Source organism: Hylobates moloch, unplaced genomic scaffold (assembly GCF_009828535.3).
Source record: "Hylobates moloch isolate HMO894 unplaced genomic scaffold, HMol_V3 SCAFFOLD_11, whole genome shotgun sequence".
NCBI classification, from domain to species: Eukaryota; Metazoa; Chordata; class Mammalia; order Primates; family Hylobatidae; genus Hylobates; species Hylobates moloch.
The window spans coordinates 46933649-46960817 of NW_026652286.1; the positions used below are offsets into that span (position 1 = coordinate 46933649).

General features: G+C 43.3%; 1 protein-coding gene across 9 annotated transcripts in view; it reads right to left on the minus strand.

Moving 5' to 3' along the window:
• The window catches only part of XRRA1 (X-ray radiation resistance associated 1), a 103642-nt gene that overhangs the window by 74611 nt on the left and 1862 nt on the right, over nucleotides 1-27169 (minus strand). For 5 of the 9 annotated variants that reach the window (XM_032761541.2, XM_058446969.1, XM_058446967.1 and 2 more), the window contains exons 2-8: nucleotides 24102-24169; nucleotides 19809-19906; nucleotides 15940-16124; nucleotides 12868-12939; nucleotides 8812-8884; nucleotides 5885-5982; nucleotides 15-148 (exon numbers count right to left, since the gene is read on the minus strand). In XM_032761541.2, coding sequence (XP_032617432.1) covers nucleotides 15-148; nucleotides 5885-5982; nucleotides 8812-8884; nucleotides 12868-12939; nucleotides 15940-16124; nucleotides 19809-19902 — 656 coding nt within the window. In that variant the 5' untranslated portion in view covers nucleotides 19903-19906; nucleotides 24102-24169. Of the gene's footprint in view, nucleotides 1-14; nucleotides 149-5884; nucleotides 5983-8811; nucleotides 8885-12867; nucleotides 12940-15939; nucleotides 16125-19808; nucleotides 19907-24101; nucleotides 24170-27169 lie in introns of those variants that run through there. The other 4 variants (XM_058446964.1, XM_058446968.1, XM_058446970.1 and 1 more) reach the window with 3 other exon arrangements.

Here is a 27169-nt window from a genome sequence, read left to right on the forward strand (position 1 = left end):
GAGGTAGAACTTACTGCTCTGCAATGGCCAAATTGGGCGGCAGGGAGGTGAGGCCATTGCCTATGAGGAGCAGGACACGGAGGTGTGGCAGAATCCCCAAATCACAGATGGCCTCCACAGTCAGGCTGTTGAAGGAAAGGTCCAAGAACTGCCATGCAAAGATAAAAGATGGGGAAGGTAAGCACTCTGTGTGACAACAATGCTCATATATGATGTGGGAGCAACTTTCTAGAGTGCCCCATCGCCCACAGGACAAAACCCTCCTGGATCTCCAGATTAACATTCAAGGTCTACTAGAGTCAGTACCCAACCGGTTTTCTAGCCTTAGTTGCCACTACAAATCTGTTTATCCTGTAGTGCTGGGCAAATAGACTCCTCCCCGCTCTTTGCCTCATCCACCTATAGATCTTTGCTTGTGCTTTTTGTTTAAATGGGAATGCACTTCTTCCATGTATCCTAATCCAAGCCCCCAAAAGACAGCTCAAAAGCTGCCTCCTTGTAAAACCTTCTCAATTCCCCAGACAGATGGAATCTCTACCTCCCCTAACTTTGACTGCTTTATCTAAACTGCTCTCAGGGTACTTATCAAAGTTGGCCAGGTATCTGGCATATGGATATGCCTAGCATAGTGCTTGGCACACAGTGGTGGACTAGATCATAAACTGGTACTTGGAAGACTGTGGGGTCAAGTGCCATGCCACTGTAACACTGTATCCTTGTAAGTTAGCATAAGACGTGGCACAAAGTAGGTGCACATAAAAAATGAGCTGAATAAACTGGCTTCAGTGGCTCATGCCTGTAATCCCAGCACTTTGGGAGACAGAGGTGGGCAGATCATGAGGTCAGGAGATTAAGACTATCCTGGCTAACACGGTGAAACCCCGTCTCTACTAAAAATACAAAAAATTAGCCAGCGTGGTGGCATGCGCCTGTAGTGCTAGCTACTCAGGAGGCTGAGGCAGGAGAATCACATGAACCTGGGGGGCAGAGGTTGCAGTGAGCTGAGATCACACCACTGCACTCCAGCCTGGGTGACAAAGCAAGACTCTGTCTCAAAAAAAAAAAAAAAAAAAGAAATAAATAAACTGGCTTATGAGGACAATAACCCCAAATTGTCACCCTATTGTCAACCACCTTCTAACTGGCCTTCTGGATTCATGACATAGTTGACTGGGGTCAAGGGGCCAAGGGGTCAGTCAGAAAACTGTGTTTCTCTGCAGAGACAATCAGGATAAATGACATCTGTCCAATATTTGTTCTCCTTCTCCTAAGCCTCTGTAGACACTATATATACAAGTTGGCTCCCTTCCATCACCCCTATTTCTTACGTGCTTCCCTGTGCCCCCCTCCTCAACATACACTGAAGTCTACTGAATGGGGTCAGTTTCAGCAACTTATTCAATTGGTACAGGAGCAAGTCTTTGGTCAGCCACATCAGTATTACATAGTCAGACATATAAACGCTACAGGTTACCCTCAGAGGACTGGGTTTGGTCTGACTCTGCTGTAATAATTGATAGCTCTGCAGACCTGGGTGTAAGTCCTGACTAACCATGTGATATTAGGCAAATTACTTAATCTGGGTTTCCTTATCTGTAAAGTAGAAATAAGTGGTTCTTATGTAGATAAAGCCTTTATCCTGGAGTAACAGTAAATGCTTAATGTTGGCTGTCATCATCATCACATTATCATTTCATTCCTCAACTCTATGCATAAGGCTTACTTTGTACCCGTCCCTGCCCTTTAGGAGCTCCCAGCCTACTCAGCTAAATACATGTATATGTTCATTATGTAGCAATGCTGCTGGGATAGATGTCTGATGACAGACCAATCAGGGCACAAAGGAAGGAAATGGTCAGGTCTACCAGGAGATCAGGACAGGCTTCACATGGTAGGTAACATCTGAGCTGTCCTCAGAGACCAGTAGGTATTCACCAAATTGTTAAGGGCAAAGAGACATTCAGGGCAGCAAGTGGCATGTATAGAAGCCAGGAGGCAGGAGGCAGCCTTGCTTGTTCTGAGAACCACGAATAGTTTGGGTATGACTGAAGTCCCTGGTATAAGAAATGGCTTGATAAGACTAGCCAAGTACTACAGAAGCGCCAAGTTCATGCCACCATCAGCAAATTCCAAGGTTTGAGGGTTCAGACAATGAGGCGATCCCACTTGGCTGGAGCAAACAGAGAAGCCTACAGGAGGCAGACCTGGAAACGTGCCTGAGATAAGCACAGGGCAAAGTAGGGAACATTCTCCCCTCATACTCATGTGTGAACAGTCAGCCTATGGATTCTACCTCCTTAATATCTCTCATACTTGTTCCCTCCAATCTATTCTATCTACCTCCTTAATATCTCTCATACTTGTTCTCTCCAATCTATTTTTTATACGGAAGCCAGAATGGTTTTTCTAAAATGCAGTTCTGACCCTATATCACTTAGCTTAAAACCCTTCAATGGATCCCTATTCTCCTTAAGGTTTAAACTCCTCAGCAAAGTTTCCGAGGTTCTCCTCAGTCTCTTTTCTGCTACCCCTCCAGGTTCACATATCGCTACACTCTACTGTGTCTCAGTCTCTATTCCAACCATACTGAGCTGTTTCATTAGGGTTCTAGCTCAGAAGCTGGCCTACTGCTATTTTGTATAACCCATGAGCTAAGAATAATTTTTGCTTTTTTCTTTTTGAGACAGGGTCTCATTCTGTCACCCATTGGTGTGAACATGGCTAGAGGGCAGTGGTGTGAACATGGCTCACTGAAGCCTCAAGCTGTTGGGCTCAAGTGATCCTCCTGCCTCAGACTCCTGTGGGTCCACAGGCACGCACCACCATGCTATTTTTTTTTATTTTTGTAGAGACATGGTCTCATTTTGTTCCCAGGCTGGTCTTGAACCTCTGGGCTCAAGCGATCCTCTCATCCTGGCCTCCCAAAGTGCTGGGATTATAGGTGCGAGCCACCCTGCCCAGCCAATTTTTACATTTTTAAATGGTTGAAAAAAATAAAAAAAAAAGAATCAGAGTGTGTTTCATGTACAAATTATGTGAAGTTCAGATTTCAGTGTCATGAAGTTTTAGGCTGGGCGCGGTGGCTCATGCCTGTAATCCCAGCTCTTTGGGAGTCTGAGGTGGGCAGATCACTTGAGGCCAGGAGTTCGAGACTAGCCTGGCCAACACGGTGAAACCCGTCTCTACCAAAAATACAAAAATTAGCTGGGTGTGGTGGTGCACACTTGTAGTCCCAGCTACTCGGGAGGCTGAGGCATGAGAATCGCTTGAATCCAGGAGGTGGAGGTTGCAGGAAGCTGAGATTGTGCCACTTACTCCTGCCTGGGTGACAGAGTGAGACTGTCTCAAAAAATAAATTCATTAAAATAAATAAATAAAGTTTTATTGGAACACAGCCATGCTCATTTCTCAATTGTTTACATATTGTCTATGGCTGTTTTCCATTATACAACAGCAGAGCTGACTAGTTATGATTAGTTATGACCATATGAACCATAAAGCCTAAAATATTAGGCCTGCTGTACAGAAAAAGTTCGCTGACCTCATTCTAGCTGCTTTGGCTATTTAATGTAGGATCCAAATTTGCTTTCTATAGAATTAAGGGCAATTTAAAGAAATGAATAGCCTTAGAATCACAGGCCACAGAATTTCAGAGCTGACCCAGAATTTACAGAGGGGAAATGTTGTCCCAGAGAGGGTACATTGTTTGGCCAGGTAGGCATGGCAAAGTACCGGCAAAACCAAGAAAAAGGATTGCCAGGGCAGGGCTCCAGCTGAACCTTCTTCAGATCTGTAATCCGAGAATCAAACCATGGCAAAGTTAAGTTTTTCTAAATTGACTCCTGAAGAATTATTCCACTCTGGGCTTTTCCTCCTCGGGCAGCCTTTTTGGCAAACAAGAACAGAAGATTCCTAACCTGGCTACTACATCTGCTGAGTCACATCAAGTTTTATTACACATCAAAATATTCATTACTGTGAGCTGCAAATTCAGGATATTTGACAGGTTTATCCTTCTTCTTAGGGAGCCCCTGCAAATCACAGACAGATGAAAACAGATGACTGGGCAAGAGATTTCCTGTTTTCATTTATATTCTGCATCTTAACTTTGGTCTGCTGTCTTATGTAAATACACTTTCGTAAGGGTAGGTCTGCTGGATAAATCATCTTCATCAGATGCGATCACACTATAAAGTAAAGTAAGGCCTCCAAAAAAGTCACTCATGATCAATCACTAGATCCAAGCTAGTCAGTTGTGGGGTCAGAGCCTATAGTCATGCCTCCTCCCTTCAGCCCATTGGCACTTGAAACAGGGGTTTGAAATGGTAGGGGAAGAAGACAAGATGCATGGTACAATGCACAACACAGCAGCTCAATGACTACTCTCTGAAAAAGTAAAAGAACAAATAAATGGAAGTTCTTAAGAAGCTCCCAGGCTCAAAGGTCAGGGACATGGCTCCCTGTATCTCTAGACCATCTGAAACCTGTTTCCTGCTGTCTATTCCAAAATCTACTACTAAATATTTATTAACACAGAAAAAAAATGCATCAGTTGTTGTAAACTTACTTTCTATTTTATTCAACTTTCAAGAGCTTTGCTTCTTAGACAAGTGTGAGGACTACTTTTGTCCCAAATCATAGAAAATTACTGTTATCTTCAATATGACTTGAGACCATGGAGAGAAGGTTCCATTACAGTCAGCAGAATATGCTTTAAAAATGCAAAGATACATAATCCAATTTGGGAAGGTGGCTATCCCAAGAGGTTAAAACCTTTTAAAGCTTTGGCATATGAAGGCCATCAACTCTGAAAAACTCACTCTTGTAGAAGGTCCCCCTCACTGACAAGACCAGGTTAAGTGAGGCTTTTGTGAAGAATGGCTGACCCTTGATGCTTGCAGATGAAATCATTTAAGTTAACAGCTCTTTGGGGTCGACCTCAAGGTTCATGACATGCAGACATTTTACTGAGATTTGACTCTGAAACACTTCTACTCCAGAATGTGGAGAAGAGTCTATTACTCAGTGAGTGAGCGTGGTCAGATGCCCAGCCCCACACATGGCTCCACCTCTGTTGTCCTTTACTCTCCACATGTGCCGTGACTCTCAGGTAGTGACAAAAGCTTTGTTCCTTTGTAAAAAGTGGCCCACAAATCTTCATGAAAGCTGAATAAGTAATCAACTTGAACTATGAGGACATGTGCAGAAAATGCATGATTATGGGAAAATTTAGGAGAAAACCAAGAATACAAACAAAATTTTCTGTATTTTCTAATTTGGGGTTTGAAGAACAGCTGTGAATGTACAAATGTTCAAGACTCTGCTGCTGATCCCACAGGATCCCTATTCCTACTCATCTCCGAGGTTATGGACTAGGCCTATAGCCTGCTCTATCCCAGCCACCAAGACTGATTCAGCTCACTTAGACCAGGATGAGTCTCTGGAATCAGTCTATAATGTCTCTAGTTCAGCCGATCCAATCTGCTGCACCTAGCTCTTAAGCTCCAAGGCTCCTAAACCCCCACTAGATTCAGATCTCCCTTCAAAACTCTCCCTCCTTCAATACTCTGTTTTAAAACTCACTTTTCTGCACAGGGAACTCCCTTGGACATGACTTTTGGCATTTATTTTCCAGGACCATGCACCACAGTTAAGTCTTTGGTGTCAACTATTTGCTGCCGCTTCTACCATTACCACCATCTCCATCACTATCACTACCTTTACAACCCCCAACCCCACCCTCCCTGGAGGCTAGCAATGAAGCAAGGGCCTGGCTGTACAGGCCCAGCAAGCCCCTTCCCAACAGTTATAATCAGTAAAGCTCTATGCTCATTCCTTACAGGGGAACTTGGTGGGCACCAAAAACTTCCTACCTCCAACTTACTTCCAATAACTTAAAGTCTCCATATTTCACGTAGATAGTTTTGATGCCATTAAATGCGAGATCCAGTTCCTTTAGGGCTGGAAACGTGTGAAATGCCTCTACATGGGGAAGAGAAAGAGAGAGTCTGCAGCTAGCAAAGGACTTAAGAGAAAGATATTAATAATTACCATTTACTGTGTCCCTACTGGGTTAGGCCAGGCACTGTATAAGGTACTTTACATACATGGCCTCTAAATCTCTAACAACCCAGAAAAACAGGGATTACTACTTCCATTCTATGGCTGACTAAGGCTCAGCCAAGCTAAGTGATTTGCCAGAATGGAATTGCTGGTAAGTGAAGAGCCAAGAATTGAATCTAAGTCTGCTCAACAGCAAGCCCATTTTAAAAATTATCTTAATTAATCCTGATTACAAAAATTAAAACACAACTAAGAAAAATAGTCAAACATCACAGAAAAATAAAAAGTTCTGTTTAATCTCAACATCCAGAGACAAGTATTAAAAGTTTCATATATAGCACTCAACTTTTTCTCATGTATATATCAAAATACACACATACCTCTTTTAACAAAAAAGTCATACTGTATACACTGTACTGACTTGCTTTTTCCCTTAACAATATAACTTAAAGATTATTCCATGTCAAAACATATAGATATGCCTAATGTCTTCTGATGTTCTACAGTATAGATATATCCTAGTTTACTAATCCATCTCCCTATTGGTAGCCTTTAGGCTATATGAATAAAAGGTAAGAAACTATATGAATAGAAGTTTCTCTCTTTGAATGAGTACTGAACTTTTTCTAGCCTTGTTCCTCTGGTAACCTGAAACCAATGGTATAGTAACTGCATTTCCAGGCAGGATCACTTGTGGTAAAAATCACCCTAGGTTGGTAAATTACGTCTGGGCTAGGAGAAACTGCAAGTGAATGATAAACACCTGAAGGGGGCACCATAATTTTGGGCTTCTCTGTGTGTAGTGATTCCTATAATTGGATATATCCTTTGCAGAAACTCTAGGAGCTATGCCTATAAGTGTTACAACGTATATTGGCTCCGTGAGGAATGAGATTTCTAAGCTAGGATGGCTTTTGCATCCACCCAATGACAGTCTCACTGTCTTGCACCTGAGCTGACACGGGGGGCTGGATGGAGGGGCACAAAGAATGCCTCATGGATGGCTTTGGGAACTCCATTGAAGAGAAACTCCTGATGCTGTTGTACTGGCATGCTGTGTGGAATTACTTAGAGCCTTCTAAGTGAACCTGATGTTAAATATGGCCCATGGTAGTCTTGTAAGTCAGAATGTTCAGTAGAACCTAATAAAGGCTGCTTTGTGAATATTTCCGGATGCAGCCTTGTACGAGTGTGTTTCTATAGAATAATTTCCCGGAAGTAAAACCAGATTAAAGGCAATGACTACTTTAAATTTTAAGAAACATTACCAAATTACCTCCAAGATGTTACACCAGTGACTATACTTCCACAGTTCAATGCAAGAGTATCCATTTCCCTACCAATGCTGGCTGTCATCAGCCCTCTTCACTTCTGCCAATATTTGACAGGCAGAAAACAGTATCTTGATCCACTGTAATTATTAGTGAGGTTGAACACCTTTTCATATACTTATTGGCCTTTGTATTTCCAGCCCAAGCTCCTGACAGACCACCCTGTCTCCTAAAGGTCAGGGACCTCATCATATGCTTCTTTGAAAACAATCTTCAAACTTAATGCAACAAAACTGAACTTATCCTATTTCCCTCTGACTTGGCTTTTCTCTAATGTGCCCTGTCTCAATGAAATGCCCCTTGATTCCTCCCTCTCCCTACATCCCTATCAGTCTGTCAGCTACCAAGTCCTGTGGTTTCTACTCCTCCTAAATATCTCTCTCCCTTCCTTCCTCCCTCCCTCCCTCCCTCTCTCTCTCTCTCTCTCTTCTGCACCCTTCTTGTCACAATCCTGGCTCAGGCCTCATCTCCCCTCCCCTAAAAACCTGAAATAATCTCCCAGGTTTCCTGGCCTCCATCTTCTTCTTCTCTTATAATCCACTCTCCTCACAGCTGCCACTGAGGTTCTCTATTTAAAACTCTTCCAAGGCTCTCTTTTGCCTGCAGCACTAAGTCCAATTCACTCCTGGTCCTTGATAATCCAGTTGCTGCCAATCTCTCTAGTTTCAATTGTCCCCCACATGCTTCCCTTGCAAACATACAAAACCTCTTCAGTCTTCCTGATCAGGCACTGCCATTCCACATCTGCTCCAGCAGCCGGAAATGCCTTCTTACCTTCTAGTTCCTGAATCACTCCTATTCATTTTTCTGGTCTCAGCTTAGGTGCTCCTCTTCTCAGAAGTTCCTCCTGACACTCTGGCCTGGCTTGAAGTCCCACGTATATGCTTGCATAATATTTCCTGATTCTCTCTTTCACTGCTCTCCCCTCATCCTGCTCTAACTATCTGTATGTAAGTCCATCTCTCTCACCAAACCACGAGCTCACCAGAGCAGAACTGGATGCACTCATTTCTAAAAGCCAAGTGTTCACATAGTCCTAATACCCAGCAGGGGTTGCTGTGGATTTGCTGACTAACAGAAGGCTTTATGCTCCTACATGAGTACTTTACAGGCTTAGAAACATTTTTATACACCCATCTCATATGAGCCTGCAAGGTATCCTGCAAGGGGAGGAAAAAAAGAAGGGAATTATCTCCATTGACAGAGAAGTAGCAGATCACAGAAAAATGTTCTAAGTAGGTAGCGCCAGAGCAGGACTGGAATCGAGGTCTTTGTGCTCTCCAGCACCCAGCCTATTGTACTCCACAAAAGAGATGTGTGGCCAATCATGGATGGATGGATAAACAAATCCTAACACATGTGAATGGCTGTGCTGGCTAAGAGGAGGAAGAGAGCTTTCAAGAAAGAAAAAGCTTACCTAGAGGCAGCAGGTTTTCTGAGGCATTGATATAAATCACAGAATGAAAATGCTTGAAGTCATTTTCCTTAGCCTGTAGGAAAGCATTTCAGAAAAAAAAATCCACAAGATTAGTTCCCTGCCTAGAAGCCTTGCTGAAGCTTCAGGGCCACTGTCAGAAGAAACAAAGACCTAAAGGAATAAGGGACATCCTTAGCACAGGAGCAGCCACTTGAGTGCTGTAAGGGTTTTCCTGCTTTTTTTCCCACTATGAAACATTTCAAATGTACAGAAAAGTATACTGAGTGACACTCTGAAGACCCATATAACCACTATCCAGAGGTATGTATTTAATACAGCTGAATATTTTGCTGTCTTTGCTTTAAATAAGTTTCCTTAAAGAAAATATTATATAGGGTGAACAGTGAACCACCACCATTACCAACCCTGTCCATGTAACCCCTTGCTAATCCCATAACAGCTATCCTGAATTGGAGACTATCATTCCCATACTTGGTAGTGTTTGTTTGTTTGTTTGTTTTTGAGACAGGGTCTCACTTCCATTGCCCAGATTGGAGTGCAGTGACAATCTTGGCTCACTGCAGCCTCAACTTCCCCAGCTCGGGTAATCCTTCCACCTCAGCCTCTTGAGTAGCTAGGACTGCAGGCACACGCCACCAAGACTGGCTAATTTTTTTGTATTTTTGGCTGAGATGGGGTTTTGCCATGGTGCCCAGGCTGGTCTCGAACTGCTGGGCTCAAGTGATCCGCCCGCCTCAGCCTCCCAAAGTGCTAGGATTACAGGCGTGAGCCACTGCACCGAGCTCCCATATCTTCTTTTATACTTGTATTATACACATGTGTGTGTGTGCCCGTATGTGTGTGTGTGTCTATCAACTATATATAATGCTAGATACAGGTAGTAAAACTTTACGTTAAATGCAATAATATTGTAGGTATCATTCTGCAACCTGCCTTTTCACTCAACACTGTTTTTGAGAATTACCTGTGTCGATATACGCTGCTTTTGAAATTTACATATGTTGACAGATGTAGTTCTAGTTCGATCTTTTTTTTTTCTTTTGAGACAAATTCTCGCTCTGTCACTCAGGCTGGAGTGCAATGGCACAATCTTGGCTCACTGCAACCTCCACCTTCTGGGTTCAAGCGATTCTCCTGGCTCAGCCTCCTGAGTAGGTGGGATTACAGGTATCTGCCACCATGCCCAGCTAATTTTTGTATTTCTAATAGGGACAAGGTTTCACCGTGTTGGCCAGGCTGGTCTCAAACTCCTGACCTCAAGTGATCCTCCTACCTCAGCCTCCCAAAGTGCTAGGATTACAGGCATGAGCCAACACGCCTAGCCCTAGTTCAGCCATTTTAATTCCTGTATAGTATTCCATTGTTTGAACATATTGCAAGTTTATTCATTCTCAGTTAGTCTGTTTCCAAATTTTATTACAAACAATGATGTAATTAATATTCTTATACACACCTCCTCATGATAAGAGTTTCTTTTCCATCCTGGCTAACACGGTGAAACCCCATTTCTACTAAAAGTACAAAAAATGAGCCAGGCGTGGTAGCGGGCGCCTGTAGTCCCAGCCACTCGGGAGGCTGAGGCAGGAGAATGGCCTGAACCCAGGAGGCAGAGCTTGCAGTGAGCCAAGACTGCGCCACTGTACTCCAGCCTGGGCTACAGAGCAAGACTCCATCTCAAAAAAAAAAAAAAAAAAAAAAAAAAAGAGTTTCTTTAATGATATGCTCCTATTGAGCTGTGGGGAATACACAGCTTTATGAGATGGTAGCACATTGTTCTCCAAAGTAGTTAAAACAATTTACAGTCCTACCTGCAGTGTATGAGAAGTCCTATTTCTTTAAATCCTTGCAATTGGCATTATAAAACTAATTTTTGCCAGTCTGATTATTGTAAAATGGCACTGCATTTTCCTGATTACTTATGAGGCTGAATATCTTTTCCTATATTTATTGGCCTTTCAAGTTCCTCTTCTGTATACTAACATATTTATCTGTTGTCCATTTTTCTACTGGGTTTCTCTTTCTTCCTATTGTTTTATAGGAGCTCTTGACATATTCTGGATCCTAATACTTTTTGGTTATATTACTTGCTAATATCCCCTCCCAGTCTCAGCTTATCTTTTACCTTTGTTTGTGGTAACTTTTGTTAGATAGATATTTTTTTTTTTTTTTTTTTTTTTTTTTGAGACGGAGTCTTGCTCTGTCGCCCAGGCTGGAGTGCAGTGGCGCGATCTCGGCTCACTGCAAGCTCCGCCTCCCGGGTTCACGCCATTCTCCTGCCTCAGCCTCTCCAAGTAGCTGGGACTACAGGCGCCCGCCACCACGCCCGGCTAATTTTTTGTATTTTTAGTAGAGACGGGGTTTCACCGTGGTCTCGATCCCCTGACCTCGTGATCCGCCCGCCTCGGCCTCCCAAAGTGCTGGGATTACAAGCGTGAGCCACCGCGCCCGGCCTAGATAGATATTTTTAATTAAATTTCATAGACATTTTCCTTTATGGTTTAACCACAAAGCTAGCAAGCATCCACTCAACCCGTGGGTCTCAACTAAGCTACCACCCTCTCCAGGGTGTGTTTCCTGTTTAAGGCTGAGTCAGGGGCCTGTCTTCTGAGGTCATATTCAGCACTCTCATGTTTCCCTCATTGACTGTGTTAGCTAGTCCTGTCTAACTCCATATCCATCTAAGCCCAGCCTCCTCCCTCCCTACTGGACTATATGCTCCAGAGGGCAGGCAGTGTCTGAGCCACCTCTGTACCCTCCAGCAAATAGCAGAGACACGCCAGGCCTCGGTAATGTTTGGTGAGCACGTGAGTGAATAAGTAAAAGAAGAACAGACGGTATCCAATGAGGGGACTGAGCTTTGGCCAGCCATGTTGTAGACCTCAAAAGCTGAATTGATAGAGACCTCTGAAGTCTTCTTCTACGACTTTGTCCCACCATTATATGTGAACTATATATTATAATATCTGGGACCATGTGCTGGCCTAGAATGGAGGGCCTCTCAGCCACAAGATGAATATATTTCTATGGTTAACCTGTCCCTAAGTAACTCAATTCTGAAAATATGAGTGCTAAATGAAGTGAAGCAGAACCCTGTTAAAGGAGCAGTCTGCTTTACCACAAACTTGGCCATCCTGTGGGTTAGAGCCTCTACTCTATGGTTTATACAAGTAATCTCTCTTGGTATGCCATGAAAGCTGACATACCAAAGATGTATGTTATAATATCCTGTATATACACTGGCTAATGATGGGTCACAAATATGGCTCCAAGCTGCCTATAAGCCAATACAAAGAAACATGATTCATTGCATGAGTCACAGCACCTGTAAGTTAGGAACGAACCAGCTTCTTGGGAAAACCATTACAATTCCTGGCATTGAAACTTAAGAAATATCTCTTGTAGGTTCTTGTGATGGGAACTCAGTGTCACACAATGAATTATATACCCACAAAAACACATGGCAAATTCAAAACCAGTTTCATAAGGCAATTTTCTTTTTTCTTTTTTTTTTTGTAACAGAGTCTCGCTGTCACCCAGGATGGAGTGCACTGGCACGATCTTGGCTCACTGCAACCTCTGCCTCCGGAGTTCAAGCAATTCTCTGCCTCAGCCTCCCGAGTAGCTGGGATTACAGGCGTCTGCCACCATGCCCGGCTAATTTTTTGTATTTTTAGTAGAGATGGAGTTTCACCATCTTGGCCAGGCTGGTCTTGATCTCCTGACCTTGTGATCCACCTGCCTCGGCCTCCCAAAGTGCTGGGATTACAGACCTGAGCCACCACGCCTGGCCCATAAGGCAATTTTCTTTAATTCATATCAAATGGGACAAGGGCAATATAAAATTTGTAGCAAAAGTTTGTGTCTGAATATTGTTTCAACCCAATAAATCCTTGTCTGACCCTCCTCTCCCTTCTTCTTCGTGACCAGATTTCCAGTCCCTAGGGACTCTGGAGGTGCAAGAGACAAATCACAACAGCCAGGTGCGCCACCTCAAGTCTGGCTCACCCCAATCACATCTTTGCTGGCTGACCTCACCTTGGAGAACTTCAGGCCACTCACATTAATGGTGCACAGATCTGATGGCTTCCTCACACAGTGGTGCTTCAGCTGGAACATAATACAAAGAGTTGGCTCTTAAGGCTCCTACAAAGTTTAATTAATCCATTATCGTTCAGCCTTCGCTTGTTAGGCAATCTTATATACTTGTCATAATTTGTTTGCTTGTTCATTCATTCATTTATTCATTATTCATCCACTCATTCACCAAATATTTACCAAACACTAAATTGGGCCATATGCACTGTTGAATACATTAACAAACTTTCTTCTAATCCCAACTAAGCCCTTTGACATAAGTAAGATTATTTCCCCTTTTTAATGAGAAAAACAAGGTTAAGAGAGGTAATGTGCCTTGCCAAAGGTCCCACAGTTAGTGACAGATCTTACTAATCCAAATCTGTAATCACCAGACTCTACGCACTTTTGACTACCATATGTCACCCGACATAATTTAAAAGTTAGAGGTAAATTTTAGCTTTGGAGCTTCCATTTATGTTTAATCAAACCTCATTCTTTTTTTGTTAATCATTTATTTATGGTACCCACCATGTTTAGGCACTGAAAGGCATTGGGAAGACAATGAAGAAAAAGCAGAGACATTCCATAACCTCATAGAGCTTACAGTGTCATGGGAAGCCAAGTAGCAAGTATGTATTTATAAATGTGATAAATATTTTAAAGGAGAAATTTAAGATGCTATGAGAGATATAACAGGAGGTCCTAACCTCAGTCTGAATGAGGAAATACTTACTTGAGGAAGTAATATTTCAGAGACCTAAGAGCTAAATAGGTCTCATGAAAGTGGGTAGTAGGGATTATGAAGTCTACCAAGGCAGGAAAAAGCAAGGTGCTTCTGGGAGGATGAAAAACAAGATAAGGTTAGTGAGATGGCCATTAGATCATATGAGTCCATGCTGGCTCTATAAAGGAGCGTGGATTTTATCCTACGACAAATAGAAAGCAGATTTTTAGCAGGGGGCTGATAGTAATTTTATAAAAATTGTAATGTCGGATACACATAGACATTATCAGACAGAGTACATCACATAGATGAGAAGACAAGAAAGGAAGGGGAAAGACGAATGTACCAGATTGGTTAATTACTTTCCTAATAACCACTGCTCCTTGTTAAAGAACACCAATGTTATTCACATTTCTCCAAATGGAATGTTCTTAAGCCACAGCTCCAAGCAATAAGTCGTGATCTGTGTAAACCAATCATGGAGGTCTCATTCCCCTAACTCATGACTGTTCGGGCATGTGATATAGGTCTGGATAATGAGATACTGGCTGCTTGGAGATGAGTAAGGGAACCGGTTTTGGAAAGCATTTTCTTACTTCTGAAAAGACATTAGACAGTAACAATCCCTTCTCTACCTCAGGATGTTATCTTCTGCATGTGATGACCAGAATTGCTGCAGCCATCTTAGGATCATGAAGGCAATCAGCCCAAGAGGACAAGGTAACATGTAAAGTGGCACAGCACAAAAACAGAAGGAACACAGGCCTTGCAAGACGTCATTAAGCCTGTAAATTAATCTACCCTAAACAATGCCTCTGGCTTATTTTTATGTGAAATAAAAGCATCCTAATTAGTTCACAACATACAGAAAGTTTCTGAATTAGTCCAGTAAGAGATGATGGTGGCCCAGATGATGGTCATGGCAGTCAAGATGAGGAGACAGATTTGACAACTATCTTGTAAAAGTGCCAGGACTTGGTAAAAGTTGGGGTGGGGACAGTGTGGGACAGGCAAATGTCAAGGATAACCTCAGGTACTGGCTTGGCGACTGGGTAGATGGTAGTGCCAACAGAGAGAGTAAAGTAGATACTGGAAAAAGAGGTCTGTTTTGGGATTTGGAGTAGCAGCATTGGTGCTGTAATTCAACTGTCAATGAAACATTCAAGTGGAACTATCCAATAGGCAGAGTGGATACCCCATGATTCTGAAAAACATCCTTGTTGCTCCTGTCTCCCACAGTGGCAAGACGGGTAACAAGCCGTATTTATTGAATGTGGGAATGTATAAGTATTTGGAAACAAGGGAAGAAAAAAAGGCCACTATGGGAAGTGTTTCTGCCCCTCCTCAGTATAATTATTTCAGTCCTCCTCATTCCCAATGAGAAGGGGACCTAATAATGAAACTGATTCCACAGGACTGCAAAAAGCTTATACTACCCACTTGAAGTGAGATGAAACCAACAAAGTTCTCTTTCAACATCTGATCTAAGCAGACACCCATCTCTTGGGAACCACAGCAGAATCTGGAAACCAAGTAGGCAGCCAGGGAGTTCTTAGGGAGCTATGAGAACTGGACTACACATTAATATTGATTTACAAAATGCATCCTTCTTAGCAAAGCCATTGAGGCATTGCATAGAGCAGACATGAAACTACCTGGCTGGTCTCCATCACAGCCACCCCAGTCCTCTTTGTAAAGCCTGCCTCCAGCACTAAGTAATACCTGGTCAGCTCCCCTAGCTTTCAGCCAGACACTAAAGTCAAAGGACAAAGGCTGCGGGAGAGAAGAACCTCCCCAGTCGCACTCAAATCTGTAGAGATTGCCCCAAAGAGCAGAGCAGGAATCTCGCAACCCTACTAGGTGCTGGAATGCAATTTTCAATTGACTGTTTCCCCTGACCTCCTCCTTTGCCTCTCCAACTCAATAAGAGTTTTTACCTCATATAATGTAAAAGTACAGGCTTTGGAGTCAGTACACCAGAGTTCTAATCCTGGATCAGCCATTTACTAGCTGTGGAACCTCAGCCAAGGCAAATTACTTCTTGGAGCCTCAGTTTTCCCATCTGCCCAATGACAACAACACAAAAGGGACGACAATACCTATCTCACTAGGTAGATGTCAAGAAAGCTTTACATGTCAAGAAACTTTTGGGTCCCTTCATTATCCTGGCTGTACTCAATTTACCAATATCACTCTAATAGTTGGAGTAGATTGGGGATAGTTGTGCCAGAGCAGTGCAAATCCTTCCCCACTTCCTCCCCACCCTAGCTGATGTGCCGGCCACTCCAGGATGCATTTACTCTCACCAGAAAAGCCTGGTCCAGGATACGTCCAGGAAGGTCCACCTGATTTTCCCGCCGAGACCCTTTCTTCCCCTTGAACTCAAAAGAAGTCACTTTCAGGCTTTCGCGACGTTCAGCTTGTGCTCCAACCAAACCCTTGGGCTTCTTCTTGAGGTTACCTTTCTGAACCACTAACCAGTGTCCTTGGCCTGTTGAGAAAATTAGAGCAGTGAAAAGGGGAAAACTCCAAAGCTACAACAAGTGCAGTTATAGACTTTCTTTATCATACTAAAATCAAAAATAGCTCCTGATTATCTAACATGCACCAGATACAATACTGTAGCTGGGGGTAGGGGAGATGTCTACCTATATATGTCATTTAATTGGCCTCCAAACCCAGTGAAAAACATGTCACTGTCATTATTTTATAGATGAAAAGGCTGCGACAAAAGGAGGTGGAATGACTTGCCGAATTCCTTCCTTCACATTTTTATCTCCAGATTCTATTATTCCTTCAAAAACTAAGATCAAGTATTTCCTGTTCTGTGAAGTCTTCCCTTTTGCCCCTCAGTAGAGCTGATCACTCTTTCTCATGCATGCCAGTTACTCTCTTATTGGTCATCTCTTGAGTAAGGCCCAATGTGTGACCTCAACTCAATAGGTTCCGTCTTCCCAGACCTCTATCAGTATACAGAAAAGATGGTGTTAAAAACTCAGAATAAGAAAATGTAGGACAGTTGGCATTAAAAAAAAAAAAAACCTAATAATACATGTCTACTGCAGAAAGAATTTTAAAATGTGTATAAGCAAAAAGAATGAGGTTTACTAGTAAGCCCACCAAACAAAAATCATAACATATTTTGGAATCTGTTCTTTCTCGCACCGCCAGTTTATTTGCTGCGTGGTATTCATTGCAATCTGTAATTATTTTATTTGTTCACTTAGTCATTGTCTGTCTCCCTCTCTAGAGTGGAAACTCTGTAAGAGCAGGGACTTTATCTGACTCATTCATCTCAGTATTCCCAAGGCCTGCACAGAGCTCACTGCATTGTGACTGTTGCTGAACAAATGACTGAATGAACTCTGTCCTATAGCCCCTGCCCACACAGTCATCCATTCCTATCTTTTCTGAGCATCTACTTTATGCTGGGAACTGGGAGTATGAGAATGAATAAAAAGGAAGCCCTAACTCAAACGAGTCATAATAATATAACATCTTATATTATATACAATAGTATAATAATAATATAAGGGGTGCTGTGGGAACCAGCTTTGTGCCTCTAACCACTGGCTGTCTTCTGGAAAAGCCCACTATCCCTGCCTCAGGGGCTTGCCCTGGCTCACAGACCACTGCTGACAATCCTGCTTCTTGGATGCAGTTCCTGCCCTGTGTCTCATATGAGCCATTTCCCATTTCCATTATGGGCCTGATACTCCAGTTACCCCATTTCCCAGGGCTGCATGAACTTTGCTTCCACTTTATCCTATCTTCATATCCCTGACTCCTGGGGACCTCAGTCTGAGTTGGTGCCAAAACCCCCAAAAAGGCCAGAAAGGAAGGTTCAGAGTGTGTCAGGAGATCAACAGGAAAGAAAAGAGACTATGCAAATATCCTGTTTCTCATCATACTTTTACCCACTTATTGTAGTATCCGTGACGGTTAATTTTATGCATCAACTTTGCTAAAGCTATAATATGCAGTTATTCAATCAACCACTAATCTAGGTGTTGCTGTGATGGTATTTTGTAGATGTAATTAGTATTTACAATAAGTTAATGTTAAGTAAAAGAGATTATCCTTGATAATGTGGGTGCCCTCACCCAGTGAACTGAAAGACATTAAGAGCAAAACAGGTTTCCTAGAGGAAGAGGAAATTTTGCTTTAACACTACAGCTTCAGCTCCTCCCCAGGGGTTTCCAGCTTGCCAGCCTGCCCTACAAATTTTGGACTTGCCATCCCCCACAATCACATAAAGTCAATTCCTTGAAAAAAAAAAAAAATCTGTCTACCCACCTACCTACCTATCTCCTACTAGTCCTGTTTATCTACTACCAGTTCTGTTTCTCTGAAGAACTCTAATGCAACATCCTATAATGGTTCTTACCTACAAAAATTATTACTCTAGTGTCTGAATACTGACTTTCTATTTCCCTCATTCCTTCTACATTTTCTAGTTGGAATTCTACTATAAGAAAGAGCTGGCCAGGAGTGGTGGCTCAGGCCTGTAATCCTAGCACTTTGGGAGACTGAGGCGGGTGGACCACTTGAGGTCAGGAGTTCGAGACCAGCCTGGCCATCATGGTGAAACCCCATCTCCATAAAAAATAGAAAAATTAGCTGGGCATGGTGGCAAGTGCCTGTAATCCCAACTACTCAGGAGGCTGGGGCAGAAGAATCGCTTGAACCTGGGAGGCGAAGGTTGCAGTGAGCCGAGATTGTACTGCTGCACTCCAGTCTGGGCAACAGAGACAGACTCCATCTCAAAGAAAGAAAAGAAAGAGCTATTTTGTTTCCCTCACATATTTACATATTCAAATATTTATATTCGTAGGCTCATTTATTATTCCATGGTGTACAACCCAATTCTGCCATTATTTATTTCATTGCTCAAACTGTCCCAGCTTTGGTGACTCGGAGCACCTTCAAGTCGGCTGCGTCCTTTCAACATGCCCCCATTATTTTCCTGAGCACTTCTTTACTTCTGGCACCACAAGATACTCCAACTCAAATTGTATTTTTTCTGCCCTAGTCCTGCAAACAACTATTTCTCCAAGAAGCCCATGCTCTTTTCACTGGAGAATGGTATTTAGAAACCAAGATGTAGATACTAGGTATGCTTTTTGCTGCTGAGGTGTCATTGCTGTCAGTGGACTGGTAAATATTCATATGTACACTAAAACATAGTTATATACAACTATATTTATTTCTGTAGCTATCCATCTATGTGTGTCTGTGTGTGAGAGGGAGAGACAGAGAGAGAGAGAGAGAGAGAGTGACAGCAAGAGAGAGACAAAGAGAGAAACTATGAGCTCACACTGATAGCTCCATTTGAAGGTGTCTGATAGGTAGGTGGCCAGGGAAAGTCTCTGTGTGAAAAACAAAATCACTCTAGAGAAGCAGGGAGGACAGGCAGGAAGAGAAGGTTCTTCCAATATTCCATATACAGAGTGACCAACAAGTTACAACATCTGGAGTAAACAAGGTTTACTTCTCCTTTGCCCTACGCTTTCAAAGCAACAAATCCAATCCAGAGAACCCATACTTAGTGTTCCACCTATAGAGCTCTTATTATGACAATTCCCTGCTCCAGGGAAGTTTTTAACTAGATAAATACTTGAAAATCTACCTGGCAGAGTCGAATTTAAGCCATTTTATTTAGGAGTTTGGCAGACCATGATCACTCATCAAATAAGAAACACAGACAGGAAGACAGCTCACGAGAGGATGGGCCCTGAGGACTAGGGTAGTCAGACATGCTTTACTGGAAGAAGTAGAAGAAGAGCTGGGATTTGTGGAATGGGAAGAGTTTGGCTAACAAGAATGAGGGATGGAACATTCAGGGCAAATAAAAAAGCTATGTGAAAAGTGAGTACCATGGAATAGACCATAAATAAAGAAATGGATTATCACAGAGGATAAGAGCAGGTTAAACTCAGAATGACACAGAATGCCAGTTAAAGGAGTTAGCAATGAGAAGTCACTGAACAGAAGGGGCACTGTGGTTAAATGTGCACTTTAGAAGTCCCATGGAGGCTACTAGGACTGGAGTGGGAAGGATTGGGTAGAGCAGGGAACAGTAGTGAGGGGGTTAGAGAAGAACAAGTAGATGTGAGATGGTCTAAAGCAGGAGCTAGGTATGAGGAAAAGGTATCAATTTGAGAAGTCACCTGACCTTCCTCCGGCATGCGAAGCAGATTTCTGGCTGGAAAGCAGTTGTTCAGGTAAGGCTTCCCATCATCCAGCTTGTAGATTCCTGAGGAGGCCATTTCCCTGAGAGCCAAGCAAGGAAAGTGAGGAAGCAGAAGAGTGAAAAGGCACAGCAGAGCACTCTTACTCCAGTGCAGCTCATGAGCCCACCAAGACCACCACACCCGCACACACCCTGCCTCTGACACCCTGGAGGTCCCACTGCCCTTGCTTCAGAAATGGGCTGGCTTGTTTATATGAAGAGGGAAACAAGACCCTGGGTTTTTCAGTTCAAATCAATCCTAACCCAATGGAACCCTAGAAAGAACATGATCCTCCAGCTCAGACTTGGTTTGAATCCTGGCTGTCTTTCGTTGCTCTGTGACTGGGCAAGTTAATCTACTCCTCTGACCTTCAGTTTCCTCATCTGCAAAATGGGGGTTATAATACCTACCTTAAAAGACAAATAAGAGGATCAAGTGAGAAAGACAGTGCCTAATACATATTAAGTCTGTGCTAGATGTTTTCTTTGTTTTAACAGAGTTCAGAGAAGAAGGGGCTCACATTTTAGAGAAAATAGTGTACAAATAACGAGACTTGAACTGGATAAATAGCATTTGAGGGATTGAGTTTTCTGATAGAAGGATAAACATTCCAAACAGCAAGGGTCACAGGAGGGCAGTTGCGCACAGTAAAGAAACAATGTGACCCAAGAAGGAGAGGGATGTATGTTTGGTAGTCTTGAACAATAAAGCTGGACAGGAAAGATGGTGCCTGCTCCTGAAGGGTTTGAGGTACCAGGCTAGGAGCTCTGGCTTCATCTTGCAGGTGACTGAGAGCCATGGATAATTTCTGAGCTGGACAGAGCCATAATCCAAGCTGTACTTTACAAACAGAGATCTGACAAAAATAGCAGTAGGTGAAAGTGGCACCCAGTGGCAACTGGGATTGCAGTTAGGGGAGTATTGCAGCAACCCAGGGATAGCTGATGAGAGTTCATGTTAATAAACTAAAGAATTAAAAAAAGAAGGATGGACAGAAAAAAGGAATGAGAAAGGGAGGGACAGAAGAGAAAAAGAGGAGCAAGACCAATTAGAAGTATGAGCATTTCATGTGTGGACACAGCCTAGGCAACACAGTGAGACCCTGTCTCTACAAAAAGTTTAAAAAATTAGCCAGCATGGTGGTACATGCCTGTGGTCCCAGCTACTCGGGAGGCTGAAGTGGGAGGATCACTTAAGCCCAGGATGTCCAGGCTGCAGTGAGCCGTGATCATGCCTGGGTGACAATGAGACCCCATATTTAAAAAAAAAATGTTGTGAGAACGGAGGAGAAGTCCCTGAAGGATTTAGAAAAGAAAATAATTTTAGAGAAGTAGGAGAACCGGGGGGTGGACAGTGGGAGCTGCCAGGTAAGCCAAAGGAAGAGAAAACTTTATGAAACAGGCAGGGAAGTCAGGCAAGGTGGGGACTGAAAATAGGCCATGAGCAAGTAGGAGGTCAATTTCAGAAGAACGGTGGAGTTAAAGTCAGACTTTATGTATGAAAGAGTGAATGGAAGGCGAGGGAATACAAAAAGTGAATATAAGCAAGTTTTTCAAGAAGCTTGATTGTGAAAGGGAGAAAAGCAAGACAGCAGTGAGATGGAAGGTAAAATTGGGAGACAGGTGAATATCAGGGACAGCACTGGGGGAAGGTGAGCAAGGTGCCTGAGGAACACGTAGGAGGACATGTCCTCTCTCTCAGAGTTGTGCAAATGCAGTGTTAGCACTTGGCCTCCACCCTAGTCCCAGCCCTGGCAGACAGAGTCACTACTGAGAATAAATTCTGGAAGCTCACTGCATGGGTTCAGATCCTAGCTATGCCATTTACTAGCTGTGTGGCCTTGAGCAAGTTACTTGTCTATGCCTTGGCTTTTTCCTCTGTGAAATGTAGACAGTAAGTGCACCTACTTCATAGGGCTGTTTTGATGATTACAGGAGAAAATGCCTTAGTATCTGCCACATGGCTAACTCATGCTGCTGATTTTCCATTACTATGCTATTAACAGGATGAGAAAAGCTTCACTACATCTATAGACTGAGAGGAAGGAGGCAGTAGGGGAGGAAAGGCTAACAATGCAGGAGAGAGATGGGCAGACCCGCAGAGCCATCCCTGAGAAGGCAGGAAGAAGGGCACCCAGCATCCAGGGGAGGGGTTCCCTCACTGAGGATGAGGGAGGGCAGGCTCCCTCAGGGACAGTTGTGATGGGAGAGAGACTTCAAATATCCCAAGTGTTCCATTTCCCTAACACCTAGAGAATAAAAAGAACACAAAAGAAACAACCTTCCATTCTCCATCTGCTATAGGGTGGCTCCAAGGCTCTTCAATACCAATTTACAGTGAGTCAGAAATTCTTTAGGGGTGTGTGTGTGTGTGTGTGTGCCCATGCATGCACACACATGCAAAAAAGTTGGAAAAAGAATATAGTTCTGACTCTAGGGTATGACTCAGTCTTTTCTTCAAATTATTATTCTCTTCAGAGAGACAGGCATAAAAACGATTCCTCAAAGGAATGGATAGCCCTAATCACAACTGCACTTATCATTTGTCATTCACAGATTGTTCACCACAGTCTGATGTCAAACCTTGGAAAAACCTACATTTTACCAAAGGCTTGCAAACACAAATGGTTACAGAAGTTGGGCAGGCTATGTGAGTGAGTGAAGAAAGCTGGAGGCGAGGGGAAGAGAGTAGGAGGGGTGTGTGTGTGTGTGTGTGTGTGTGTGTGTGTGTGTCACAGAGAGAGAGAGTGCACATGCTCACAGAGGCAGCAACTAGTCAGCTCTTACCAATTGCTGCCACACAGAAACCTAAGTCACTGTTGCCAGATCTTCACATTTTTTCAAGGAAAGTCTGCCTTATACATGAAATCTCCTATTTGAGGGTCGGCAACTAATTTGCCATTTTAGAACAATGTGCAGGCCAAACCAAACACCTGAGAACCAGATTCAACTCCAGGCTACATTTGTTTTTTCTGATTCATCTTTTTTTTTCTCTTTTGAGACAGCGTCTTACTTTGTCACCTAGGCTACAGTACAGTGGCACAATCACGGCTCATTGTAGCCTCAACCTCCTGGGCTCAAACAATTATCCTACCTCAGCCTCCTGAGTAGCTGGGACTATAGGCACATGGCACCATGCCTGGCTAATTTTCGTATTTTTTGCAGGGACAGGGTTTCGCCATATTGCCCGGACTGGTCTCAAACTCCTGGGCTCAAGCCATCCACCCACCTTGGCCTCCTACTGGAAGGCCAGTGGAAATAACTGCTGCTTTTGCTAAGCTGTGAAGTCTTTCATTAGTATTTCTTTCGAGGCCCGACCTCATAAGATTACTAACGATCATGAGGGGGTACCTTCAATGGACTATGAATTTCCAAGTCTGGAAACACATCTAATTCACTGTCTCTCTTCCACCCTTGGGACTTAGCTCATAGGAAGCACACAATAGACGTGTGGGACTTAGCTCATAGGAAGCACACAATAGACGTGTGAGCCAAGTGAAGGATATGATGGCACTCCTAGGACCAAGATATATATATATCTGCTACACACGCGCGCACACACACACACACACACATATCCTCAGACTCTAAAACCTTCGTAAGAAAGGGCAATATCAATGGTAGTCATCAATTTATTCCTAACAAAGCACCTAACATAACAGATGTTATGACATAACAGATGTTATGACATAACAGATTCCATAAATATTTGTGGAATAAATGAATGAATGTTGGTACCTCCTTTGGTCCAACACAGGGCACTATGAGTTTCCTGATCCCTGATCTTCCCTGTAAAGGGATGGAGGCTCTTCTTATATATTCCTACAACACTCCATACTTCGCCTAGTACTTATGACTTTATTACAATTGTTTGCTCCCCTCATCAACTTCTCACCTGTTGTGGGGCCTATAATTACCTTATTCACCTGTGTAATCCCAGCATGTAGCATAGAGCCTACAACTCACTAAAAATATGTTGAGAAGATTAATGGATAGATGGATGGATGGGGACAAATTTATATTCAGTCAATACGTCTTTCAGGAACTCTCTCTCATGACCAATCACACACATCTGCTAGAGGTAAATCAAAGAATGAATGAGTAAATTGCTGGCTGGAAAATGTTAGATGTGATGTAATTTGCTGGCTGGAAAATGTTAAATATGATGGCTGTTGGAGAAGCCTTCAGTAACTTACAGAATATGGTGACCTGGCTTCAGGTCTCCAGAGTACTTACTTGATCTTTGACTTTGGCAAGGGCCCCTTAACTTCCTTTTTTTGTTGTTTCTTCACTTGTTTCTTTGCCTGTAAGATAAATATTATATTCCTTCTTAGCCTGCTATTCAGAGTTCTTGAACTTTCTCATTAATTATATTTTACTGTGAGCCTTCCACTCCAAAATTTGTCTTGCCTTTAGTCCTTGCCCGTAGGACTAAAGATCCAAGAAATAGATAGATATAGATACAGAGATGGAGACAAAGACAAGACAGATGAGAAGGTGGTATAGGAGAATATAATTATGATAGTGGGGTATGGCTGGAGTGCTTAAATCAGACACACGAAGCACAAACCTGAAAGGAAGGGATCGTTTACATGATTATTCACACAAAATAAATTTCTGCCAGACAAAAATAGCAAAGTCAAAGTTGAAAGATAAGACACAGTCTGGGAAAAGATACCTGCCATGCATGTAATACAAAAGATGACTCACACTGAAGCTTGTGGGAGGCATGCAGACCTGGATACTATCGCAGAAATTCCAGTTCCCTATTAGGAATATTAGGTGAGAAGGTGTGGATCTACAACTAATGGGCCAAGAAGGGCACATAACCCCTAGGTTACATTATCTAAGACAAATAAGAACTTTATATGGTAGAAAAAAAAGTCAAAGTTCCAGACTTGGAGGCTGACTTCCTGGTTAGCTTTAGTTACCTCTGGTCTCTATCTCAAACTTGATGCAGCTAATGCCAATCTGACTGCTTCCTCCAAAACAAACATTCTCTCTTTCTCTCTCTCTCTCTCTCTCTCTCACACACACACACACACACACACACACACACAAAGTAATGCATATTTTTGCTTGTTCCATTCCTTTGGCCTATCACATTTCTGCCCCTCTTCCTTGCCCGGCTACATACAGATTAGCTTTCTTGTATCTCCCTCTCCTTAGGTTGGGCCTCCTCAAGCCCACTTTTTTTATTTATTTTTTCTTTTTTTCTTGAGACAAGGTCTCACTCTGTTACCCAGGCTGGAGTGTAGTGGCATGATCTCAGCTCACTGCAACCTCCACCTCCCAGACTCAAGCAATCCTCCCACCTTAGCCTCCCAAGTAGCTGGACCACAGACGTGTGCTACCATGCCCAGCTAAATTTCTATATTTTTTATAGAGATGGGTTTTCACCATGATGCCCAGGCTGCCTCAAACTCCCAACTCAGCCTCTCAAAGTGTTGGGATTACAGGCGTGAACCCCCTTGCCCAGCCATCAAGCCCACTTCTTAATGGAGGCACTAACATGGTTAGGCTTTGTGTCCCCACCCAAATCTCATCTTGAATTGTAATCCCCATAATCCCCATGTGTTGAGGGAGAGACCTGGTAGGAAGTGATTGGATCAAGGAGGTGGTCCCCCATGCTATCCTCATGATAGTGAGTGAGCTCTCACGAGACCTGATGGTTTTATAACTGTCTGACAGTTCCTCCTTCACACTCTTGCCCTCTCTTGCCTGCTGCCATGTAAGACTTGCCTCTTCTCTTTCTGCCATGATTGTAAATTTCCTGAGGCCTCCCCAGCCATGCAGAGTCAATTAAACCTCTTTCCTTTATAAATTACCCTGTCTTGAGCAGTTCTTTACAGCAGTGTGAAAATGGACTAATACAGGCACTATACCACACTGTATTATAATGCCTGCTTCCTTGTTTGTTCCCCACCTCACTACAGGCTGTGAGTATCTGCAAGGTCAGGTCAGGCCTGGGTCCTACTTATCTCTTTTTTTTTTTTTTTTTTTGAGACGGAGTCTTGCTTTGTCGCCCAGGCTGGAGTGCAGTGTCGCCATCTCAGCTCACTGCAAGCTCTGCCTCCCGGATTCACGCCATTCTCCTGCCTCAGCCTCCCGAGTAGCTGGGACTACAGGCGCCCACCACCATGCCTGGATAATTTTTTTGTATTTTTAGTAGAGAAGGGGTTTCACTGTATCAGCCAGGATGGTCTCAATCTCCTGACCTCATGATCCGCCCGCCTCGGCCTCCCAAAGGTGGGATACAGGCCCGCCACCAGCCCGGTATTTTTTGTTTTTGTAGAGAGGGTTTCACCGTGTCTCCTGACCTGTCTGTCGTGATCCATGCTGGGATTACAAGCGTGAGCCACCGCACCCGGCCTACTTATCTCTTTATCCTGCATCTCACACAGGACCTGGCCTACTGAAGGAAGAGTCTCAATGAGTGTTAATTGAACCCAACCCATGAACAAAATGCCACAGGAGCACTTCATGCAGTGGGTGAAGAAAGAAGAAGCAAGTATCAGAGATAGTTTCACAGGGTAGGTGACATTAGAGCTGGATCTTGAAAGATGAGAAGTTGGCCTGGTGTGGTGGTTCATGCCTGTAATCCCAGCACTTTGGGAGGCCGAAGCAGATGGATCACTTGAGGTCATAAGTTCAAGACTAGGCTGTCCGATATGGCGAAATCCTGTCTCTACTAAAAATATAAAAATTAGCCAGGCGTGGTGGCATGTGCCTGTAGTCCCAGCTACAAAGACTACAGCTTGGGAGGCTGAGGCACAAGAACTGCTTGAACCCAGGAGGCAGAGGTTGCAGTGAGCCAAGATCCCACCACTGAACTGCAGCCTGGGCGACAGAGTGAGACTCCGTCTCAAAAAATAAAAAATAAAATAAAAAGTGACTAGGGCGGCCGGGCACGGTGGCTCACATTACTGGGTATATACCCAAAGGACTATAAATCATGCTGCTATAAAGACACATGCACACGTATGTTTATTGCAGCACTATTCACAATAGCAAAGAGTTGGAACCAACCCAAATGTCCAACAACGATAGACTGGATTAAGAAAATGTGGCACATATACACCATGGAATACTATGCAGCCATAAAAAATGATGAGTCCGTGTCCTTTGTAGGGACATGGATGAAACTGGAAAACATCATTCTCAGTAAACTATCGCAAGGACAAAAAACCAAACACCGCATGTTCTCACTCATAGGTGGGAATTGAACAATGAGAACTCATGGACACAGGAAGGGGAACATCACACTCCGGGGACTGTTGTGGGGTGGGGGGAGGGGGGAGGGA